Source organism: Camelus dromedarius, chromosome 28, assembly GCF_036321535.1.
Source record: "Camelus dromedarius isolate mCamDro1 chromosome 28, mCamDro1.pat, whole genome shotgun sequence".
Classification (NCBI taxonomy): domain Eukaryota; kingdom Metazoa; phylum Chordata; class Mammalia; order Artiodactyla; family Camelidae; genus Camelus; species Camelus dromedarius.
The window spans coordinates 11011143-11036303 of record NC_087463.1 but is presented as its reverse complement, the minus strand read 5'-3'; the positions used below and the strand labels follow the sequence as shown (position 1 = coordinate 11036303).

Genomic DNA, 25161 nt, shown 5'->3' with positions numbered 1-25161 from the left:
CCAATCCTATCAGAAAGGCCTTTTCATGTTGCAAAGCTGTCAAGATCCCAGTGGCAGATACAAGTTTTCCAAATTTCTAATTTTAACTTAAAGGCTTGAAGTGCATCTTTGGCAGCAAACGCTATTTTCCTTGAACTGACTCATTCTGTTCAATTTTTTTTTTTTTTCAGAAAATGTCCAACTAGTACTCAAGTCTGAATAGCTACAGCTTTTCTGTTGATTGTCTTTTCAAATATGTTCCATAAAAAAAAAAGTAGCTAATTCATCTTGAAACTCAGATGAATACAGAAGTGTTTATCCCTCAAAAAACACTGTACTTTGATATCCCTGAAGTGCATTTCCCATTCTGACACGCACAACACTAAAAAGATAAGCATTTAAGTATTGAGATTAAATAAAACTAATATTTTTCACCGTTTCATCAAAGACTTTCTTAGGTTAACATAGTAAAAAAAAAAAAAAAAAAAAAAAAAAAACCCTAGTATTATTATTAAAATAAATTTGACCTCACAGATCTCCTGAAACTATCTCAGGAAATACCAAGGGTTTGTGGACTGTACTTTGAAGAACTGATGTAGCCACAGTCTCAAGAAATTAGCCTGTCTTCTGAGACATTCAAGAAGCCCATTTCATTTCCTTTCAATATGGGAAAAGTTTTCTATGTTTCAGGTGGAGGCAAATAAATTGACAAAATAAATACACTTCCTCCTCGTCATCATCATAATTTTGCACTAAAGAGTGCAGTGTAAAACTTAAAATATTTCCTGTCACTGTCTTTCAGCAATAGACTATTTTGCAAGTTAAAAAGTATCGTGGATCATATAAAATGACACATTTAACCTACACTTCACATTTAGAAATAAGAACTCAACTATCTTCAGGGCTTGTGCCCTAAACAGACATAAAGAATGTGTACTAGTGAAAGTGGAAAGAGTATTTTCCATTTAAAGATATTTTTTAAATGTTTCTATTAAACCTTATACTGGCCAAATTCATTAAGTCTTCAAGACAAGCTAGAAACTAAATTTGACTCTGCATTCACAGGTTTTCCCAAATGGCTTGGGGCAATCTAATTTTGTCTTCCTTCATGATACATGATCAGGTTGAACATATGTATCATTCAACCTGAGGTATGTTTCAAAACGAAAGGTAACTATAATTATTCTAGGGCATCAGGTGTGACTGGGACCATCCTGGCAAACTGAAATATATTCTTACTCTGTAATGATGATGATTTTTTTTAATGGGGCCTCAACTACTATTTAGAAATAAACATTAAACTTACATGGCAGCATCTAAAGAATAACTGAAAAACAGAGAAATTTAGTTAGGGACTGTTGGCATCTACGTCAGCAAGAAAAAAAATACTGGTTTTCACTACTTAGTAACTGACTTCCTCGAAATAACTGGTACTTGCTTTTAATTTTTGTGCTTTCTGAATGCAAAACCTTTTTTTCTCATTGTAAACTCTTTTTCTTTATTAAATTCTTGCCCCCCCCCCAAATCCTGCCTCAATAGAATAGCAAACACATTTCCAATTGGAAATAAAGGGCACTGCAGGCTACCATGGAATACTCTCTTTCATTTCTTCCCAGGCATAAAGTTACAAGTTAATTTAACTTCACAGAGCTTCCTCTATCTGGATCCTCAGTTTCAAGCTAACTACTGTTCACCTGCTGGCTCCTTAGTCATCTGCCATCTAGTTCTGTTTTTGGAATTTCAGCAGGCGCCATGGGTCTTCAAACACAAGTAGGTACCATAATACGTGCCCTGAGCAAGAAATTCCATGAAACACCTTCTAATTCTCTGTTTAGAGTGTCTTTTATTAAAAACCAGCCTGATCTGCACTAATCATAGGAATCAAAATTTATTTAATAAAAAAAAAAAAATCTCCATCTGGCTAAAAGCCAAGGATCTTCAAACAAAAGGGAGAAGGGAGCCATTTCTCAAAAGCTCTATGATTCTGACTTTCCTTCCTCATTTACACCAATTCAGTACTAAAAATGGCACTCCCTCTCTGCAAATATTCCTACATCTGTTCATATTTCCTCTTTCCTTCTCCATGTACACACACACATTGCTATTTGTAGTTCGAGCTTGGAGGAAGAAAGGCAGCATCTATTCTTATCATTGGCATGTGGCTGTATTCCTTCTGTCTCACAGGCAAATTTTGAGTCTATCAGTTTCATTTTATAGCAGATCTAAAGGAAGTGATTTTTCTTTTATAGAATGATTTTTTTAAATTTTACAGCTGACACTAGAATCCCAGAAAACAAATGTTACCATTATGATGTGTCAAAGTTAGTTTAGGGAACCCAGAAATCTTTATCATTTATATAAATGCATAAAACAGCATTAAAAACTTTCCAGAAAAGTAATGGATTTGTTATTCTAACTCTCACTTTTTGATAAAGAACCAAAAGTAGTCCAAATTATTCCTATTTGGCCAATGTTGAATCAATAAAGTCATGCCCATAACTCATGACTAAATGTCTTTTTTTTCATGCTCCAGGAATAAATTAATGTCAAACAGGACAAGAAAAGGAAGTTATACCAGTCTTTGAATTAATTTTTGTGACTTCTGCACGCATAGGTTATGACTTTGGCTTCCACATACCCTTCGAGAAAGTCTCTTATTTGTGTGTGTCAGGGAAGACTACCTTGGCCCTTCAGTCACCCCCACCCAGGGCTGCTGCTAAGTGTCACATTCCTAGTAAATGCAGAGCTGACCATATGTCAGCCCTAGACTCTTGAAGAAAGACAGACTCTCTCCTTTTCAAGAAAGATTTACTCCTCCATGTGGAGAACACTTTCAAGCATACTGTTTCTGCTTTTGCCATTACATGAAAAACAGCAACACTTTAGGGAATCAAATTAAGAGTAGACAGTATAGCCAATATGTAACACTACTCAAAGTCAAAGATGAACAGATAAAAATTATGACATTAGAATAATTGACATGGCAAGAAAACGTAATAGACTTCCCAGTATTCCAACAACTTTCAACTTGGAATCCTGAACCTGTGTTGATAACCCTCAAAATAGCACTGGGAGGTGAAGACTTACCTAACAAATATTATCTATGTCCTGTTTTCCATATCCATAGTAAATCAGGTTAGGCTTACTATCATATGAGACTTTGTTGCATCTGAATGGGATTTCATCAACTTCATGGGAAAACACTGGTTATCTCAGTTATCTTCCATTGGTTAAAAGACCTCATCTATAATAACAAATTCATATAATAATGAATCATAATATAGCATCATTGTCTACTGGCTTCTGTGCTCTACTCAGCTCAGGTTCCCAAAAAGAACAAGGTAAAGTTATCATCTGTGGGGAGTGGGGGCAAATCATGACATGAACTTGGGTCTGGTCACTGTCTGGTCGGTCAGTTGTATACAATAAAAAGTATCATGTCTGCTTTTGGTCTGCTTCTTGTGACAATATAAACTGACTTAAAACTATTTTCTTAATTAACGCAAAGGTAGGACAATCTCATGTTTTATGAGATTGATTTTTGACCCTTAATTTTTGTGTTTCAGCACAGCCTTATGTTTTTTAATAATGAGAATTTGTCTAGCGAATTTCTACTCTTAAACGCTACAATTATAAAGGCAGAGTTGAGGACGAATGTGGATAAAATAACAAAACAGATCCTTGGGAAAGACTGATCTAGTCCAAGCTCTTGACACATAAGGAAACTAAGGATTTTAAAGGATTAGGAGAATTGGTACCGGCTAATAAAGAGCAAATAATAAGAAGTCTTATTATGTGCTAACTCTTATTTCTAAGCCAGTGCCCCTTGCAATATTTCACATAGCCAGAGAAATGATGTTGATGGAAAGGTAAGGGTGCAAATCATGCATCATTGAGTTACTAGAGGGGAAACAATAGCAGGTTACTGTGACTTCTAACAGATGTGAAAAGGAAATGCAGAAAGTAGAAAGCACTATACGCGTTAAGTAGAACAAAACATACTTAATTAACTACTGGTAGGTACATGCAATTAACAACCAATAAGTAAATGAGTGATTAGCTATCTGGAATCAAAGTTAGATAACTTATCAGAACAATAATCTTGACATGAGAATCAAAATCTTTAAAACTGGAATTTCTAAAATGCAAAAGTAATTACGAGAGTCACTAAAAACTTAGCAATTTCAGGCACTGTACTGGGCCTATAAAATTGAAACCTCATAAGCACCCTATGAAACTAGATATGTTTATCTCAATTTATCTTTCCCTGCCCTTATGTTGGTCATATGGCTACATGAATTAACTGTCTGGCTCAATGGTAAATTTCAAAATAAAGACTGTCTTCTTTGTTTTCCTCAACAGATCATTACTCTGTAGAAAATATAAAAATAAATGATAGCAAAATATAATTAATTTCAAAATATAAGTAATATTTAGTCAAATTAAAAATTTAATGCACCCATTGGTTAATAATAAATTCCTAGTGATTAACAAAGTTCTGAAGCTATTTTAAAATCCTCAAACATATACAATTTTCATTTTAAATAATATGCATTTGGAATAGTTTCTATTAAAATTTATTTCAACAGAAATAAATATTTAGAGAAAAATCATTCAAAAGATGTTTTAGTCCAATTTATTCCATTAAAAGCAAATGTCTTTAATTACACAGATATTTAGTTCAAGTCTATCCAGGACCCAGAGTCATCCAATTATCGTTAAATGAATGAACAACAGATTCAATTACCAATTGATCAATTCAATTAGGCCATTAAGATAACTGAAATCAGAGTTCCAGTGGATGGGCCAGTTATTTTAGTCAACCTAGTGCCCAAAGCAGATTTATAATTCAGCAAGTCAATCTACTGTTTGGCACTCAGACATGATGAGGACTGAATAAAGTGGCCCCGACAATCACGATGGCCGCTTCAATCCCTCCTGCAATGCCCAACACATACAATGAGACATCTTAAAACACCTCAACTCTTACTGAGTGTTTTGGTTTTTTTTTAATCCTTTACAATAATTTAATACTAACTGTGTTAAGAGTGCACAATTTCTCATAATTTAACTTCTGTCTTAAAACATGAATCAACAAATTAGTTACAAATTTTTCTACCTTTGAGTGAAACAAATAATTATTCATTATTCTGGAAAATATACAATGTTATGGGAAAATCTCTTCTAAAAAAATCACAATTGATTTTGAACACAGTAACACCTCCACTCTGCTCCTAAGCACAGTGAACAGGGCCACTGCCTAGTTTCTACCAAGCCTGGACTCCATCCCCTCCCTCTTAGGTTTTACATCTGATTTGGTCTGTCTCCAAGATTCATGCTTAATATCTCCCTACCCATCTTCATCTCTGAGTCCCTTTGATACCATTGCAGTAGCAATTTTGATCAACCCTCTCTCGGATGAACGCTGTACATTCTACCCCATCTTTCTTCCTTCAGTTTCTCTTCCTTACCTCCAGTTACTCCTCCAACATTTCCTGTGCCCTCTGACCCAGTTAACCAGCCTGTGTGCAGTTTCCCTGGAAAGCTGTTCCTCTTTTCTCTGTATTTCGCTGCTGCAACTCTTTCCCCCTGGTGCACTGAGTTACTACTTGTTCTTCAAGACCGGCACATCAGGGTTTCTCTTATGTCAAGTAATGGCATTCTGTGTTTCTTTTTTCACAGCACAAACCAACCACTTGCTTTATCTATTTGTCCCACTAGTCCAGAATTTTGGGGGGCACAGTTTTCCAACTTTGTATTCCTAGCAACCAGTGTGAAGGCAGGTACAGAAGATTCACCCAAAAGTTTGTTGAATAGGGTATTTATTTAGTGAACAGACTGAAATTGCTTGCTGAAAAGCAGCCATTTCAAAATAAAATATTTGGGTCTTAAAATCTGAATTTAAGAGATCTCAGTTACTTGGTGATATTAGAACCCCTAAGACGTAGAAATGGCAACTTCAAATGTTTTCTACAAACTTGAATAAGGACATCAAATTATTTAGATAACTCTCTACACACACATACACACAAACTGAAGTACAATCTTTATGAACTGTGGTAAAAACAAGTGTTGAACAGAGTGGTAAAACTTCAAATTAGCATTTATGTTTTAAAGTAAAGCAAAAATAGGTAAGTTCATCAATCAACATGATACTTAAATGATCACGGGAAAATGTATATTTTTAAAGAGTGGTAACCACACATGTACCACGTTAAAGCTTCTAAGTCACATTAATAACGTGATGGGTTTCTACTTTAACTTGAGTCTATCTTACACAATTAAATGTGTTAGAATAGAGGATGGGCAACATATGTATACAATTATTTCTTCAGTTGCTACTTATAGAAAGTGGAAACTGATTCAGAAAGGATTAGCATGATTTTAAAAATGAGAATATTATAAATGGCAATTAAAAGAAGCTGGGCTTCAGCATTTATTCATTTTCCTGCTTGTTGTGGGTTTGTGAATTTGACCCCTAAACCAGCTTGCAAACTTGGGGATAAATGGGTAACACATGCTCCTCCAGCAGGTCCTCTATGTGGTCAACAGCATACAAGACAGGCTCCGTCAAATGTGGTTAAGTGTGTGTTTATCACCTTGGCTCATAATTTCTTTCTGAAGTTTATATTTGAATTCATGGAACTTGGAGAAAAATTCTCATCAGATGTAATGATTTCAAAACAGTGTCAGTTTTCAGTCAGGTAAGAAATACCCACCCACCTCCAAAGGACACCAACATATTCTTGATTTAACCCAAGGTAACAGTATAAAATTTGGCTCTCAATAAATCTCCATGGATTACAATGCAAATGTGTTTCACAAGGTGAACACATAAATGTAAAAGGTGATTTGATGATTATGTCTGTCTTTCAAAAGTTTCCATTTCGGATTTAATATTTAATTAGTCCAGCTTTATCCCTTAATACCACAGGGAAACAGCCTTTTCGGTCATATTAAGATAGTCAAACATATTCTTGCCCATTTTCTATGTGGCTTACTCAGGCTTCTCATCTGATTGACTCAAATGCATTATTAAGGGTATGTGAATATAAATATTTAAAAATTGTGTGTATTTAATGGCAACCTAAACTAAATAAATGCATGGTATGTGTTCGGAATAAACGCTGCATTTGCATTTATCACTGTCTGAAGGATGGAAGGCAGTAGTGTCGCTGATGGTTATTGGCACAGTTAAGTCAGTATCCCCGTGACTAACAGAGGAGAGAACCTATGAAAGAGTTAGAAGAGGTTTTAGAGATGTCCTCACTAAAGGCTCTAGAAACTTGCAATCAAATTGCCAGTCTGCATTTAGAGAGACTTGGGAATGTGACCCTCTATCCCACCTAGCTGTGGGGCTTGTGATAATTACATTCAGGATGTGGGGACAAAAGCCAACATCAGGGGGGCTTTGACAGGGAGCTGTCACAATTACTCAAGTGTTTCCTTCTTTGTGATTCTCACAAATGAGTCTAAGTAAAAACTATAAGTGGAACTAAATGAGAAAGTAGCTATTACACAGACCCGAGGGAGTAGCAGTTATTGGAAGGGATCTTAGAAAATATCCATTCCAACCTCTGACTATTTAGGAGAGGAAAACAAGCCCAGCATCTTAGAGATTTGCCAGGGACGAGAAAGGGAGACAAGAGATGGAGAGAAACAACCTTCCTCGTCACATCAATCACACTTTATCGCAATTCCTTGCATGTCCCCGTTCACCCAGGGTTCTAATAAGCCAGGCTCTGTGTCAGTCTTAGTCATTGCTGTGTCCCTAGTACTTAGCACAACACTTCTCAGAAAGAACGGATGAGTAAATGCATGTTCAACATTAACCTGGGGAAGGCTCCTAACCTTGCTAAGCCTCAACGTCATCCTCTAAAAACAGAGATAATAATAACTACCTAGTAGACTGTTAACAGAGGAAAATTAAATAACATCAAACTGTTTAGCAATGGGCTTTGCACAAAGAAGCGCTCATTAACAAACAGAATGAGTGAACAAATGAGTGAAGCCAAATATAAGGAAAATACCTGTTTATCCAGAAAGTTCAACTGCAAGACATGGAAACTAAGAGATGCTTTTGGCATACCTTCAGAAAATGGTTCAGTTAGCAAAGAAGAAAAAACTATAAAACTAAACCCAACAAACAGTACAGAACTTAAAAAAAAAAATTTGTTAAAGGAAAAATTGCTCAAAACTTGTTCCAATTATATTCTAGAGACTAATTCTGATAAGAATAAAGAGCATTGCAATACCTGACAAGAGTCTGACTTCCGCCTCGTTGCCTGTTCTCGAGCTGGCTGGGTTCCGGGCTACGCAACGGTAGATTCCAGTGTCTCCCGGCTGGAGTCTGCTGATCTGCAAGGCTCCGGAGGGCAGGACCACCAGGCGGGAGTCACCCGGGACGGGAGTCAGGTCTTGCTGGTTTTTCTGCCAGTGTATTGTTGGCATCGGCTCCCCAATGACTTCACACTTGAGAAGCACTGTGTCGCCCATGAAGGCAGTGACAGATTCTGTCTGGGAGAGGAACCTCAGGGGTCCTGGGGAAACACCAAGAAGGAAGAATAAATCTTACCGATGAGGCACAATAATCACCCAATAAAACAATCACACCTCTGTTCCTTCCTAGAAACTTGAATTTTACAACATATTTTCTCAAAATCCATCTCATGTGCTCTTCACATTTTACTACACCATGTGTCTAGCCCTACAGTAGTTTCTGTGACTAGAAAATGATAAAGATGTTGCCATTAATCTCTAGAAGCTTATTCTTTTGTTATTATTGGTGAATAAAACAGCCTTGTAAAATAACCAAAGCAGACAGGGTCATCCTAATTTTACACATGAGGAAATGGAGGCTCAGAGAAGAGAAATGCCACATACATTCACACAGTCACCCTGCAAAGAGACCTGGGGTTCTTCCGAATCCTCATCCTCTGAATGCCTTTACTGTTACCTTACTTTGGACAAAGGACTATGAAGTTACGGGAATTTACACAGGACTGGTCATATGGCATAACCTAGGACAATTTCAAAAACGTTGGGTCATATTAACCACCAATTATAGAAACAGAGAACAATGTTTCATGGGTTGACTGCTTAAGGTAAATAATCATCAGTGTTTACCAGTCATGGCTGTGGTGGAGTGAAAAAATGCTTAAGTTGAAATTAGACTAGCATGTGTTTCTAGTCTGGCTGGGCTACCTACTCTGTGTGAGCCCTTTGGTAACTTGTTTCATTTCTTTGGGCTATAAAATGGGATAGCAGTGAACTCAACTCATCCAACTGCTATGATACTCATTTGAAATAACATGTTAAAAAAAAAGTGTAGATATGGATGATTAAGCAAAGGTAGGGGGAAAAGAAAAGGCAAAAATAAACTGGCCATCACTGAGCATCAACATGGTGAGAGAGAAGCCTCCTCCATCATGATGTACATGAGAAGGGGAGAAAATACCTGGATCCTGCTCTCTTGAACCCCCTTTTATGAACAGATCACTATCTGTGACCCTAATGCTTTGACCTTAGAAACTATTTTTATGATTACATACATATTTGACTGAATGATGTCATCTTTGATAGATCATTGGCAATTTTACATTCTAGAGTTAATTCAATTAACTATTTTAAATTTCTTGATTCATGTTCTATTCATCAGTTATATTCCAATATTTCTATTTTCATTTTCATTTTACTGGACTTGGTTCCACTGCACGTGCATTTCACAATAAAATTAGATTCATTCATCAGTTTGGGGTTCACATCAAGTTTTTCTGATCACATGTGCATGGCTGTGATTTTTATTTTAGACAGTTATTTTAAATGGGTCAAAATTTGTTAGGTCTTCGTTAAAAGCTTGTCAAGAAATTTTCTATCACTATTTAGTCAACAACAAATGTCTAATATGTTCAGTTTTAACCAGTGTTAGTTTTATATTGTCTATTTCAAATATAATTTTCATTACAACCTGATAAAAACTCTGCTAGAGTGCAAAGGGAAAAGACAAAATGGCATAGGTTAAAACATCATAATTTAATACAGGAGACAGAAATGCTGTAGAGAAGTCTTATACCCTAGGTTAAGGTAGCATTTCATATCCCTTTCAGGGATTAACCTTTGAGCCACAAGATAACTGAACCTATGAAATAGGAAATTACATCAACATCGCCTACAGAATAGGTACAAGCTGCCAAAGATGTTATACCACTCATTAAAGCCACACTCACATAAGCAGACCTACAGACTTGGAGATGCAACATTACGGGTGTTCTTTAGTAAGAACGATTACTTCTAGACCATGCAGAAACATTAATTTATCCTACATTAATTTATCAATTGAAATTCATCCTACGCACGGGTACTAAAATTACTCATCTGGAATCTGGAGCCATGGAGCTGTTTGTCTCAATGATACAGACGTATCCACAGGAAGAGCCAACCCCATGCCTAATTTTATCCTTCTCATTTAGTTAACTGGAACTAATCTGCAACTGTGTTGGACCTACTATAGCATGAAGATCAAAAGGAATCGGTTAACTTGCGCCCTAGCTCACTGTTCAAAGTCTGATTTCCAGGCTGTTTGTACTGTGCAGTCTTGAGCCTGTATGAAAGAAGGCATGTTAATCTACCAGTGATTGGCTTCAGCATGGGTTTAAAGCATGTACTTGGACAGAGTGGTTTATATACACTACACAAGGCAAATCTGTAAGGAGTAGTGCCCAGATGCTGTGACGGTTACACAAGGGCAAGAGATTTTCAAATACACATCTTACTTGTTTACTTAATAGTTTTCTTCTTGGTCTTCATCCCTAGCAATTTATCCTGTAGTTAAGGAAATACAGTTGGGGATAATTCACCCACACACACAAGTTACACATTTTCTACAAAGTAGGGTAAGAATAAAATGTTTGTGATAGGTAGATACAATATCTGGATACTTTTATATAATCAGACATATGGTCCTGTGTAAGTTACATGCATTGGGTGAAATTCTAAACATGTATTTCACATCTGAATGTCTGTGGCGTTCAACAAAATTAACTTGCAGAGTTCTAGAGCACAGACTAAAATACAAAATGAAAGAGTAATTCATACTGATATTCAACAGTTGGTTCTTTTATACAAACTTCATCTAACTGGAAGAATCACAGACGAGGCATGAGACTGTCTATTAATATAATTAGGCTTAATGGAATTGGCCACTGTTCCACGTTCTTATTCAGTACACCCTCCACAGTCATTTCAGATCTTAATAAATGAGAGTCATAATTGCCTCCTACTTAAAATTCAATGATGCAATGTTTGAAAACCTCAAATAGGTGATTATTTGACATAGTGACAAATTATAAACATAACTTGCAGCTTTTTAAAGTATCATTGTCTCCATGTTACAGATGGAACCAGAACAGGAACAAAACTCCTTCAAATGTTTACATTATGTATGATTGTTTAAAAAAAGTTTGCATACTGAATTATACATCTTAAAATAGCCTATTTCCCCAATCTAAGTGAAAATGTCCCAAAAGGAGTTTCTTTTATATAACAGTACCTCCCCACTAAACTCCCGAGTGTCAGCCCAACTGGTAAACTCTGTTGTTTAGTAAGTACATTCTGCCCTAGATTGAATTCTTACAAACTTCAGCCTGAAGTACTGCACTACTAAAAATAGTACACAGACCTATTTTTGTTGTCTTCATAAAGGCTTTTCACTGTTAGCCTCAGGGAAAGGCTGTGTCCAAGAATGAATTGTAGCTAAGGTTCCTACCGTCACAGTTAGCCTGGCCCGGGATTCTAAGACAGCTTTAAATCTAAGAACACTTGGACTTGCTGGGAGTGCCCCATCCCAGTTAATTTTCAGGTTTGAATGCCACCTGCACTTTGGGGCATTAACAAGGACCACAGCCACTTAGTGATCAGTTTGAGGCGGGAAGCCCCATAAAAAGACCAGCAGGACCCCTAGGCAGGGCCGCTGCTCTCCTCTTAGCACCATCCGGTTCCCTGGCCCAGAGGTTCTATCTCACTTTTTGCCCCTAACGTGGCTAACTTACACCTAGAATTCTATTAGTTCCCTGAGCTCACTTCTGATTGGTTATTTCCTTCACTCCTGATTGGTTATTATTCTCACTTCTGATTGGTCCACTTCCCTAACTTCTGATTGGTCCATTTGTACTACTTCATTTGCATGGAGTTCACTCCTGATTGGTCTATTTCTACAAAGCTTGTTCCTGGTTGGTCAACTTCTGTTGTACTTTATTTGCATATGATGTTGCAAAGTGTAAAACTGGCAGCCTATAAAAGGCCTGTGTAAACCTACAGACAGGGTCCAGAGCTTGAAGTGTTAACTCCTATAGGCCCACTGGCGTAATAAACCTGAGTTCTCCAACTCTCTGAGTGCTGCTTGGTCTCTCGCCCGGATCCAGGTTGCTGTCACAACTGAGCTGTAACACCAAGCTGTAACACATTTTTCCGTAACAAGTTCAGGAACCGCAGTAAGGAAAGAACACATTGCTTTACAGATGGAAAAGTCAGGCATTTATATATGGGAACTTCATTTCATCCCCTGTCCTAGAAGTAACATGGGCACTTGTAACTCAGGTTTTATAAGCCACTAATAGTAAGAGCACCCAGGCTTCAGCATCAGAAATTTTACTGGTACCAACTAGTCACAGTTGTACAGGAAGCACTAAGTGTCGTTAGTAAGAGATACACAGTCATTATGAGAGTACCGTGGAGACACGGGTTTCACCCTGTTTATTTTGATTTCTGTAAAGGATCCTTCCTCATTCCCTAGTACTAACTTTAACAATAAAAGGAGTCATTAAGTGCCTGCTTCCATAAGTTACTTTGTTAAATGTGGCCCAAGGCCTGTTAAACAGCCGTAACAACAATTCTTTCCTAGAACATTTACCAACTATACTATCTGGCATTTGAATATCTGGGATGAAAGAGTGCCAGCCAACGAAGTATCAGAATTCTCACTTCCTCAGAGGGCACCCCCCAGCCCGGACAGAACCACTTATTCCTACACGTCTCCTCTGCAACACTTAGTCCAATTACAGTCAATTAACCGCAGAATTAATTTAATAGCCATCTTCCCGGTCAATCTGCAAATTCCACAAAAGCAGAGCTAATTCTATTTTATTCTGTACTCTGAGCACTTAACCCAGTGTGCAGCATAGAACCATCCATCAAATATTTGTTGAACGAAAAATGATGTATTCGTGGTCAGGTAATTAATTTAGGCAAATAACCCAGGCTCTTATACATTGGGAAATCTAAGAAGAAGCGCATAAAGAGAGCGAGAAGACAAGGATTTCTTCAAAGAAAGTGAAAAAAGAGCTGAGGCTAATAAACAGAATGAACCCATACAGTCTTTCATTTGAAAAGATTGGAGGGGGGTGGAGGGGGAAAGCTATGTCTAGAGCATCCGCAAGTGTTTTATCTGTGCCCCGTAAGTTGAAACTGTAGAACAATGATATACATTTTGAATGAGATTTCCCCATTCTCCCTTCATATCACTGTCCCCATAAACAAAGTTATCAGTGATCTCAGGCCCAGCCCCGCCTCCCCAGCTGGGACAGCCTGGGCAGTGGCTGCAGCCATCAATCAGGCTCTGGCCAATACATATTTTTTCAAGAGCTAGGCACAACCCAACTGTTGGCTATCACCGGGGCAGCAGAAATGTTAATAGCAGAAGCAGCAAACATTTTTCATTTGGGCTTATCCTTTGTGATGCTAAAAAAAAAAAAAAGGAAAAAATGAGGTAAAAAAATCACCATGGCAATGAATGAAGAGCCATGAAATCTGAAATCTGCAGGGACATCATAAAGGTATTAGGCTCTCAGAATTAAAATAATGAGAACAGTGGTCTCTCGGCATCCTTGCATCCATGCATACACGCGCCACGCAGACCAGGAGAAACCTTTCCATCAGACCCAGACGGTCAGAAAGTTTGAATATCTTACACATGAACTCTCATTCCTTTAATTCGAAGCTACTTTGCATTTTAAGCAAAAGTGGAAATAAAGCATTTCATAGTCCATGTTTATGCCAAGACTCTCCTCCCACTGGGAGGCCTCACCTCCACCCCTGACACCCCCAGACTGGGCCTACTCCTTCTTTCAAATTCTAATCTCAAAATGGCACATTCTTCTAATTTGCCCTCTGGCCTCTTTGGTAGACTATCGGGATCTCCATCTCCTCCAACGGGAGGTCTCATTATTAAATGAATAATAATAATGAAATATTTAATATTTAATTAAATAAAAAATAGACTTACCATTTTAATGGTAAGTTTAATAAAAACAGACTTACCAATCGGGGGACAGACCTTGGGGTTGGAAACATGTCTCGCTTTTAAATATTCAGCAAAGTGGTAATATTCTCGTACTGCCCGAGGAGAGCTGCTGTAAATGCTTTGTTTGCTTCAAATTAAAACCTCACAGCTCCATCCCCTTCAAAGGGAGACCTTGTTTGGCCCCTTTTAATTTTCAAATTAGCCCAGGGGAAGAGAACAGAGGTAATCAGAGGAGAAGTTTTCTAGATTTGGTTGCTTTTCAGCAGCCAGGAGACCAATAAAGGATTCTTGGAATTTATTATAAGCATATTTCTGTCTGTATATCCCTTTGGGGATTATCATTCCCCTTTATTTTTTTTTTGCCCAGGTTTTGGTTTCTGTTTTAGCATCTTCATTTTCACTGATAAAGTTACCGACTTCTAGGTGGTTGGCTGAAGGGCAGTGGCTGGAACACGGCACTGCCAAACAAGTCTAGACAGTGTGTCTGGTGGGTGCCGACCAGCGGATAAACTTCTAAGAAACTCATTCAGTGGGTGATCTTATAAGAAACATCCATGTGGCCAATTAGTTGAACCTCAGAAGGATATAGCAGATGAAGTCCGAAAGGGAAAGAAAACTGTTTAGGCAAATGACCCAGTCACTGTGTCCACCCAGCACTGCAAGTTTAGCAGCACATAATGAACTCATTTCCTGAGCAAAAAATAGCCAAGGAGAAACATCATCAAGAAGCCTTTCTCGGAATCACCTGTGTGGTTTGTTCAATCTAAATGCTCTAAAGGGCTGATGTTCTCCCAGATCTCCGAAAACTGATGATGCGTAAGACTTGGAACCAAAAGGTCATTTGAGGATTCTCGTAATCTGGGAGTGATCAAAAGCCAGTTTGAATGCTGGTCTATCATAACCTCCCTAAGTAACCTTACTAGATTCTTGGCGTGCAAAGCCATGGAGCAATTCAGGATTCTCCAAATCATCCTCGGTAGCCAACATGACACCTTTCTAAGAATTGGAGAAGGGTGAAGAAAGGAGTTTTTAAAAGATACTCCATAGATAACAAATCCAGAGCAAGATTCCAGGCCCCACTCAACTTAGCCCAGGAGACACTTCTCAGATATGATCTACACCCATGTACCAACAGCTCTGCACCTCTTGACTTCACTGTCAGCATCAGTCAAGCATAATTCGGCCTGGACCATCCATGTTGTTTGTTAATTCCAGGGTCAACAGGGGGCAGATCTGGGAAGCATTTTTCTGCATAGCATTTCAATAGCTTTTTTCCCCCATCCTTCTGAGCTATTATAGAATATTATATATTATATACTATGTATTTCCCAACACAAGATGAAATAATGAAGAGGGCTTTACCACCAATTCCTCCAACTCACATGCCACTGTCTTCCTGGATATAGATCCTTTGTAAAATCCAATCCAAGGATATGGAGCATCAATGTTATTATTGTGGACAAAGGTTAAAATAGAATCCCTCTTACAGGAAGAGGAGGATGGCACCCCTGTAGAGTGGCAGCTACATTTCCCCCTTGCTATGCTGCCATCTCTTCAGTGACTGAAACTGGTCCCTCCCCTGTACACATGTATTAAGCCCAGTGGAAACTCATTCTTGGAATGCAGACCAGTTAGGAGCTGTTTGCTTCTTTTACTTTACTGTAAGATTTTCTACAAAAATTCTTTAAGGGACAAACTTCTAATGCAGAAAAATGTTCATTAGGAATCAAAAACTGGAAATATAAGCAAGAATAATATAGTACTTTAGCCTACTAAGGTTGCAAAGATTTCAAAACAGCAATTAACAGTGACTCAGAAAGCGTAAGTCGATACCCTACCTTTGAAAAGTGATTTGTCACTGTGCATCATAACAATTTAACCCAGAACTCCACTTCTGGGAATCTAGCCATAAATATACAAAGAAAAAAAGTTAGATATATAAAATTATTCAGTACAGCATTATTTAAAATAGTGAACCATAGAAAATGGGCTAACAGTACAACTGGTGATTGCTTAAGCAAATTATGGTACATCCACTGTACTTAACATTATACAGCTATATAAAACTATGTTAATAAACATTCTTTAAAGTGAGTAAAAATGACTTCTCTCAATTTTTTCTAAAACAGGCATATCTTAAAATATACAAAAGAACATTTTGCTAATGATTCCAACCCTCTATTCAGGGTAGGACAGTCATTGTGAACTGCAGGCAACTAGTCATAAGCATATTGATTTCATGAGGAGATGTTTACCTTCACAGGCTCTGACAATAACTTAATTTTCATTCCTTCCTCAATAGATAAAAATCTCATTATAAAACCTAGGATTGGTTTATAATCTATAGTAATGAATAATTTTACAGAATTCAGGCTCAGGCTTTCCATTTAGTTTAAATCTCACTACACATGGCTAATGAATGGTCACAACGTTCGTGCAAGTTGATTATGAAGGTGGCTGATATCTGTTGGGCCTACTTGTAAACTGTGCTTAATTCAAGGCAAGCAAATCATCTAAGTAACAGAAAAGCAAGTTCATAAAGTTGTAAGATATTTTATATGTCACTTCATATCCCTGCCCTACTTTCTCTAAGTTCTCTTGATAACCCTGCCATGTACCACTACCAGCACTGATTGTATCATCTCATGGGAATTTCCAAAAAATCATTCATTCATTTAGAGTCAGTCAGTCAGTCATGGTGGTGGTTAATTTTATATGTGGTCTTAAGCAGGCCATGGGGTGCTGAGGTTTCTAGTTAAACATTATTCTGGGTGTATCTGTGAGGGTGTTTCTCCATGAGATTAATATTTGAATCAGTAGATTGAGCAAATTGTTCTCCCCAATGTGGGCGAGTCTCATCCAATCCATTAAAGGCTTGAATTGAATAAAAAAGTGGAGTTATGAGACAGGATGGAAGGGGGCAGGGCAAAGCCATTCAAGGAATGACAGCAATTAACACCAAAATGGCAGAGGATTCAACTCCCCGTAGGCCTTGAGGGTTAAGATGGCAGAAGGTTTGACTTCTAGTAGACCTTGAGCTTCATCACATGCTCATTGTAACATATTAGCGTGATAAATAACATGCCTCCAGGTGCTACGACAGTCCCAAGGATAACTGCAAAAGGCCAAGGAGTGGGCAGTGGCCCAATTCCTGGGAATCCCAGCCCCTTCCCCAGGGTAGTTGGAAGGGTGCCACCTGTAGGCATGTGAAGCTATGGAGCCCATAAAAACTGGCACCACGCCTGGCCGCCTCTTCTTGCTCCCTTGTCTTTGGAAATGGCCCACACTGCCTATGGAGTATGTACCTACTTTTACTTTAACATGAGCTCCTAACCCCCACACCTTTAGGCCTTTCTCTTGCCTTACACTCTATGCAGTATCTATCTCTCAAAATAAATCCACCTTTACTCAACTGTGGCTTGCTCTGAATTCTTTCCTGCACGAAGCCAAAGACCCATACTTGGCGGGGCACGTCCCAGGGACCCAACTGAGACCTGGGATACAGCCCTCCTCATGTTCCACAACCATTTTTTCTGCATCACTTAGAGAAGAATCATTCTCTCTGCCTGACTTTCTTCGAGCTGGAACACCTGGCTTCCCGTGCCTTCAGGCTGAGACTTGAACTGGAATTTACACCATTCGCTTTACTGAGACTCCAGCTTTCCAGCTGCAGGAAGACTTTTCAGCCTCTATAATCATGTGTGTTTCTCTGGAGAACTCAGTCTAATACAGTTAGTCAACATGTACTGGGGACCTAGCTTGTGGCAGGCATCATCCTATTTGCCTGAGAAATACAACGATGAACAATCAATACTAGCTTCTTTCATCAAAGGGCTCATAGTCCAGTCGGAAAAGCAAATATATAAGAATGATGCTATGTGGTAAGTGCACTGTCTTGTGGGAACAAAGGTGGAATGATCCTTAGGGATGCTGAAGGAGGATTAAAAAAATGGCCACACTGAGGCTAACAGATTGCTTATTCTTATGCTTGCCCTTAAAATGGTCAACTGACCTGACTGACTGGTTACTACTCACAGTTCCAGGCCCACTGTTAAAACTGAAGCTATTGATCTTACTGTTTCTACTTTATTCCAGTAATTGAAAGTAATAATCATGCTTGGTTTCTGAGTCCTTCTCCAAGGAGAAGGTCACAGGACTGTAACTGTTATGCAAACGACAGGCCAGCCAAGAAATAAGCACCACTCAGAGGGTTGGAATACTCAGATTTATTATGCCAGCAGGCTAAGAGGGGCTTCTGCTCCGAAGCTCTGAGCACCTCCAAGACATGTGCATGAGGTTTTATAGGGTTAATTATAAGCTTGGGGTATCCAGGCAATAAGCATGGAACAGCTTTAGCAGCATTATTATCACAAAAGTAAGAGGCAGGGAGGCAGCAAACCAACATTTCAAGGCCAGATATGTCTCTTTGAAAATCTAGCTGGCTAGCAAAAAAAAAAAAACATGAACAGGGATCAGCAAACCAACACAAATTAACTTAGATTTACGAGTTAGCCCAGCAGAACTCAGATCAGTAATCCGACACTTGTTACACTTAGATTTGTGAGTTAGCTTGTTAGCCCAGCCCGGCTTGTCCTTCACATAACCTTACAAAACAGCCTGAATTACCAAGAAGACCACACCTTGAAGGCTTGAGATAAAGCAATCTAACCACAGGCCTCTACAGAACTGGTCCCTGGAGGCATCATGACGCCACTCTGAGTCTTCTGATGAGAAAATGATTCTGTTGATTGTTATAGATGCTTTATTGTTTGAGCTATGGCTATACCCATCCACGAGGTGGGTTCACAGTTTTGAAGACACTAGCCTGCTGTGAGTCCCCTTTGCCCCGCAAAGCAATAAAATTGCCTCTTCTCTTCTAAGCTCCAAGACCTTGTCTCTGGGTTATTTGGCTTGTCAGGGATGGGGTCTGATCTTTCGGCAACAGTGCCTATTGGGAAGAAGATAATAAGGAAAGAGCTCCAGAAATAGAATATAAGCTGGAAACAGAGTGGGGCCCTTTCTGTGACCTCTGTTTCTTGTTTGTAGGAAATACTCTTTTACTCAGCCTCCTTGACCTTCCCTGGTTCCAAAGGGCAGATTCAAACAGTTGCTAATCAGGGAAGGGAGGGGATGCAGAAACAAGGAAGGAACAGTCAAGAAACAGTAGTGCAGCCTGCAGGGAGAATCCTGGTTCCTCAAGGAATATACATACAATATCTTTGAGTTCTACAAGAACTAAGGCCCCGCCCAGGTGGAAGATGGTAACTTCAGGCTGAGCACAAGATTCCTGGAGCACCTCCCTGTTACCTCGCCACCAATCCATCAGAAGAAAGTCACACACCCTACGAACCCTCTCCTCAAACTGTGCCTATAAAAACTTCTCCCCGAAACCCATCAAGGAGTTCCAGGTTTTGGAACGTGAGTCGCCTGTTCTCTGTGCTTGGCCCTGCAGTGGACCTTTCTCTGCTCCAAACTCCAACCCTACAGTGTGTTTGGCCTCACTGTGTGTTGGGCACACAAACTCGCATTGAGCAGCAAGCTGGGCTTGAATACTGAATGGAGTTTCAACTGGTGCCCAAGATCCAACAAAGAACATTCTGGATAAAGGACTAACGTGTACAGAAACAGTGGATTTGAAGACCGCAAGATTTTCTGGAGATGGTAAATAATTCAGTAATCGACGAGGAACCACTAAGGGATATTACAAATGCTTTAAAAAAAAAAAAACAAAAAAAAAACCACATGAGAGCATAATTTTATCATAGATCATGTGTGTTTTGACCAAAGTACTGTAAGCTCCCTGAGGGCGGAATTGATAGCTCCTATGAGTATCACCCCCCAGGTACCAAGCAGCACTCAATAAATACTAAGTAATCTCCACAGTAACGTACAAAACGTTAGCATCATATTTACGTTATATTAACATGATATGTCAGCTCATATAACAAGTTCCACTATTTTGTATTTACATCAACATTATCAATTACTATTTAAGTGATGATTCATTCCTCTGGGTTTCAGAAGTCCAGGCGTGGAGTGTGAGATTCCTACCCAGCATATTTCCTGAGTGACACACAAAAAAGCCCCAATTAACAGGGAAGCCCGTAAGCAGAGAAAGTTAGCAAAAGGGTATCCTATTAGTTTCCACGGTTACAGAAACAAGAATTGATTGGCTTATAATTGTTTTCAACATTCAATTGAGCATACTGTTCAAAGGACTAAATTAAATGAAACCTGTCATTTTATTAACCCAAGTGCTTATTTTTCTTACTACCTGTAGCAGTGACTGAGTACGTTCTAGGCATCATACAAGGTGTAGTAATATAAAGTATTTTATGCCCTGCTGAAGTTCCCTGGCAACATTTCTCACTCTTAGTTTGTTAGGTGGGACCATCCCCCTTTCAATATAAATCTTTCTTTTTTCCTGTCAAAAAATAACGTGACTGAGTCCTCTATTCTGAACTTGTAGACAGAGACCAAAGAAAGTAGAAACCTACATGGAATGAGTTTTCAGCAAAAGGAGGCAGCGGGGAGAGTAGTTTCAGCTCTCGATTTCAGTACATAATTGATTAAAGTTAATTTGATAATGGCTAAGATTCACATCAAGTCTATCATCAAAAGGATTCAATTTTTTTCTCTTGTAATTCCAGCATCATTTTTCCTCCCCTACAAAATCCATCTGTAACATGAGGATCAAGAAACCCCAGCAGAAATAATTTAGATTAAAGACTTCTGGTACATCTATATAATTTCAATTTCAATCTGGGAATACCAATTGGGAGGAAACTGGCACTAATGAAACACATCTGCATGTTGTGCGTTTGCAAAATGGAAATGGAAAGCCAAAATATTTCTGCTTCACTGCTGAAGTTGTATGATTTTCTACTTTCTCTATTGAGACCCTGAGAAAAATCAAAACTTTTTAAAGAATTGCTATATTTTTGGGAACTTGACCCAGAGTTACTATATACTTGATATAATAAGCCATTCAAATGGAAAAAAAAAAAAGAAGTTTGACACCAAAATTTATAGTTAGGGATTTGACTCCAACTCGGCTGTAGAAGAATGTTAGTAAACGAGAGGAATAGTAAGTCATCCCTAATGAAACTTTCAGCTGTGGATTAATTCCCATGGGTCCAGTTGTATCACTGGATACTTGTGTCAGAGCAGGCAGGTAGGTAGACATGAGCAGAGGAGGGCATGTGCTAAATGGCAGGAAACCATCTTGTAAGCAACGGAGGTCCTTGGACAGAGAAAAGCAGGAAGGAACCTCTGGATGGGTAAGAAACCACACATTTGGGGTTGGTAAGTGTCCTGGAGGCAAAGAAAGGTGAGAAGAGGTGGGAATCTCTGGCATCTGAATGTAACCTTTTGCTCATTATGCCCTCATTACAATAAAATTAACCTTGCAGGTTAGAAGTACCCATCATGAACTGATGGCATGACACTTCTGATCTAGACTAAGTAAGGACAGAATTTCTTCCTCTCCTTGGGAAGGCAAAGCTGGGATGAAAATAAGAGAATATGACCCCAAACCCCTCCCTTCCCAATGAATATTCTGCCCATTCATTTTTACATCCCATGTTTCCAGCTTGCTAAAGAAACTCAGCATAGCTACACCTGAGTCTGCCTGCTCACCCCTTGGGAGTGTCCTATCATTTAATAAGTCTTCACTTTACTTTCTTAACCTCTGTCTCATCTCTGAATTCTTTCTGGGACAAGAACCTACTCTGCAGTAACACTTGTACTGAGAGTCAGAAGGAAAAAGGGCATGCCTGGGCAGTCAGATTTATCTTTTCCCTGCTCTTATAGGGGCCAGATGTGGAGTACAGGTGCGTGTGGGGGGAAGTAAAATATTCCTTCTGAACAGTTTAAGCCTCCACTACGGGAGTGTTTACACACTGTTTATAGAATCAGGAACAACATACTTCCAAACTTGTTTATGATTTCTCCTGATCTTATGATCCATGAACATAAAAAGAAATACTAAAGTATTGAGAAGTATTTCTTAAAAAGAAGCGTGGTTCAATAGATAGAGAATGAGCCTGAAAGAGCAGAGGGGCAGAGGAGCATGGCAAAAGATGAGCCTGGAGATGCCGTCGGGGTCAATCACCCAGGAACCTTCCACCATCTTGGCACGTTTGGACTTCATTTCAACTACATTGAGAAGATATTAAGGATTTGTGAGCAAGGAAACGGCATGATCAGATACATACTTATTGAAGATCATTCTGGTTGCTGTGTAGAGGATAGTTGGTAGGAGGGGAGGTCACAAGTGAAAAGAAGAGTAAAAACAGGGATGTCACAAACAGAACAGTGGTACAGGTGGAAGGCAGCCAGCTTGTGTCAGGAATGCCGTCTCAGGCACGCAGACCCCACCTGCCGGGACTGGAACACTTCCTGACCAAGGAATAAAGAGCCCAGACAGCTTGTGCTGGGCTTACCTCCTTGCAGGAGAATAGCTTTCCCTGTCTCAGGGAAGCACTCAATGGGGGTTCTTTTGTTCTGATTAAACGTGTATGTGAATGGCCCTTAGGCACATCCCTAGCTTTCAGCATTTCAGACTCCATAGCAGGAGTTTCCTGTTGAAAAAGGAAACTCCTTTCTACTGCAGTGCAAGAGGGGTGGGAGTACGCCAACTGCCCTGCCCTGGTTGTGGGGGAACCCACTGGCCATGGGGCCCACTGCCCACCACTGGAGCTGACTTGCTCTGTCACACCTCTGTGAGTAAAGCACTGTCCCATCCAGTGCTTGGCTGTGTTTTTCCTTGGCAACTCTGATGCCAAGATGCAGTGGATAGAAGTGTATGGAGTCCTCCCCGGGACTGATCACCAATATCCTGTATTCTGCTCCACGGCTTGGGAAAGGGAGGTAACAGTGAGAATGGAGAAAAAGTGACTAGATACATTTTGAGGCATAGTCAAAAGGACCTGTTGAACATTGAGTGTGGTTTGTGAGGGAAAGGGATAGACCCAGACTGGTTTCCAAATAAAATACATAGGCTGTGATAGAAGGGATTTTGCTTGGGTGAAGTGGGTATATGTGCTGGTTTGGAGCGAGGTCTAAGAGAAAAAAGGCACTGGAGTAAGAGATGTGGTATTAAACCTGAACAGGAGTAAGAGATCAAGTAAGTTATTGGCTCTCAATCTCTGGATCTCAAAATTGAAAGGATTAGAGGTGATTATCAAAGTTCTCTCTGTTTATAAAATTATATAACCCTGTGATTCTATGTTTAAACAACTCAATTTGTGGCCAGACCCTACATTCATCCACCAACATCGAACAAAACTAATGTAATAGACACTGTTAATCATTGGTGATATAGAGGCAAATAAAACACTCCCCAACTGCCCTAATGGAGCTGCCAGTCTAGTATGAGACCACATTTATCACAAAGACTCTTAACAGGGACCTAAAAAACAAGCTTGGAGATTTATGGTGAGAGAAAAGCCAATAAAATTTGCCAAATATTGCAAAAACTAACCAACTCAAGTTAATTTGACTGACTCTTACTTCTGTTGTTTATAATCACAAGTGAACTACCTTGTCATTGACTGAGACTTCTCAGTAATTTAGAGTCACTCTAATTTACTTTGGCTCTGTAGATAAAACTCTTGTTCCCAAAAGCTATTTAAAATACTGGTATTGTTAAGTCATCTAGTTTGTCAACAAAGAGAAGATCAAAAGTGTAAGTTTAAAACAGGTAGATTTATCCTAAATTTTGCTGAGTTCTTTGAATTCACTTTGAGTCAAATCTTGCTTTCTTTGAAGCAAACTCTTTTTATGTATTTCACTCTTTCCTTGGCCTAGTATTTCAGGACTTGAGACAGTCTTTCGGCCTATGTACAAAGTGGATATATTTTTCTTGGGTTTAGGAAGTCATTCACTCTCCATCTCTATTTCCCATAAATCTCCTTTTATAATCATATACCCTATTCTAACTGGTCTTCTCCCTGAGATCCTGAACTTGGATTTGTACTTTCCCATCTACCTCTTCAGCTTTGTCATCCTCTTCTCTCTACCCACCTGTCTGACTCCTTGGCTTTTTTTCAAATTTCATGATGGCTGAGCCTTGTTTGGATTTGTTTACTGTTCTGTCCTTGGTGCCTGGTGCTTAGGAGACACTTAAATATTTGCTGAATGCACAAGTAAAATATCTGAACCCAACTCAACCTTCTAGATCCGTATCAAATCTATTTTTCCCTTTTATTCCCTGGTATCGCATCAAATCGGCATTCATTCGGCAATCCTCAACTATTCATTGCCATCATTACCATATTTTCATGCATCCTTTCTCCTAATCAATTGAATTTTAGATTGCTCCAGGATAGAGACATTGCTATATACGTCTGTGAATATTCACAGCTCAGTGTCTCACACAGTGAAAACATCAAATAATACCCTTGTTTTAAGTCTGATCACATTGAGGACTGATTATTTTTGTTTTGCCCATTACTCAAAAGGCCATCTGTTAAGGATACTCTAAAATAGTTAGATTTAGTTGATTTATTTCATCTGAAAATTTTGATTACTGGTCCTTTCCATTGCAGAATATTTTAGTGGTGGCATCAATTTATAAGGAAGTCTCATTATTACAAACTTACAATTTGTAACAATTTAGACCCTCAAGAGTCAGATTGTCTTTGAGACAGCTATCAAGAGAAGATTTTGTAAGCAAATTAGCTGAACCACCACAATTTACAGTATAATCTACATTTATTTTAAGTGACCTCTCCTGGTTCTGAAATGAAGGACTTGGTTATGCATTTTCTAACTCACTTATCAATCCCTGCTTTACACTGGTAGCTTTGATCTCGGTCTACGTATTTTTCCAAAAGTAATCTACAAGCATCTTGATGGTAAGAAAAAGACAATTCCCGTGTATT

The 25161-nt window shown here is 38.9% G+C and overlaps 1 protein-coding gene across 5 annotated transcripts in view; it reads right to left on the bottom strand.

Moving 5' to 3' along the window:
- The window catches only part of DCC (DCC netrin 1 receptor), a 984533-nt gene that overhangs the window by 509014 nt on the left and 450358 nt on the right, over positions 1-25161 (bottom strand). For all 5 annotated transcript variants that reach the window (XM_064480349.1, XM_031441886.2, XM_064480347.1 and 2 more), the window contains one exon: positions 8235-8519. In XM_064480349.1, coding sequence (XP_064336419.1) covers positions 8235-8519 — 285 coding nt within the window. The remainder of the gene's footprint in view (positions 1-8234; positions 8520-25161) is intronic.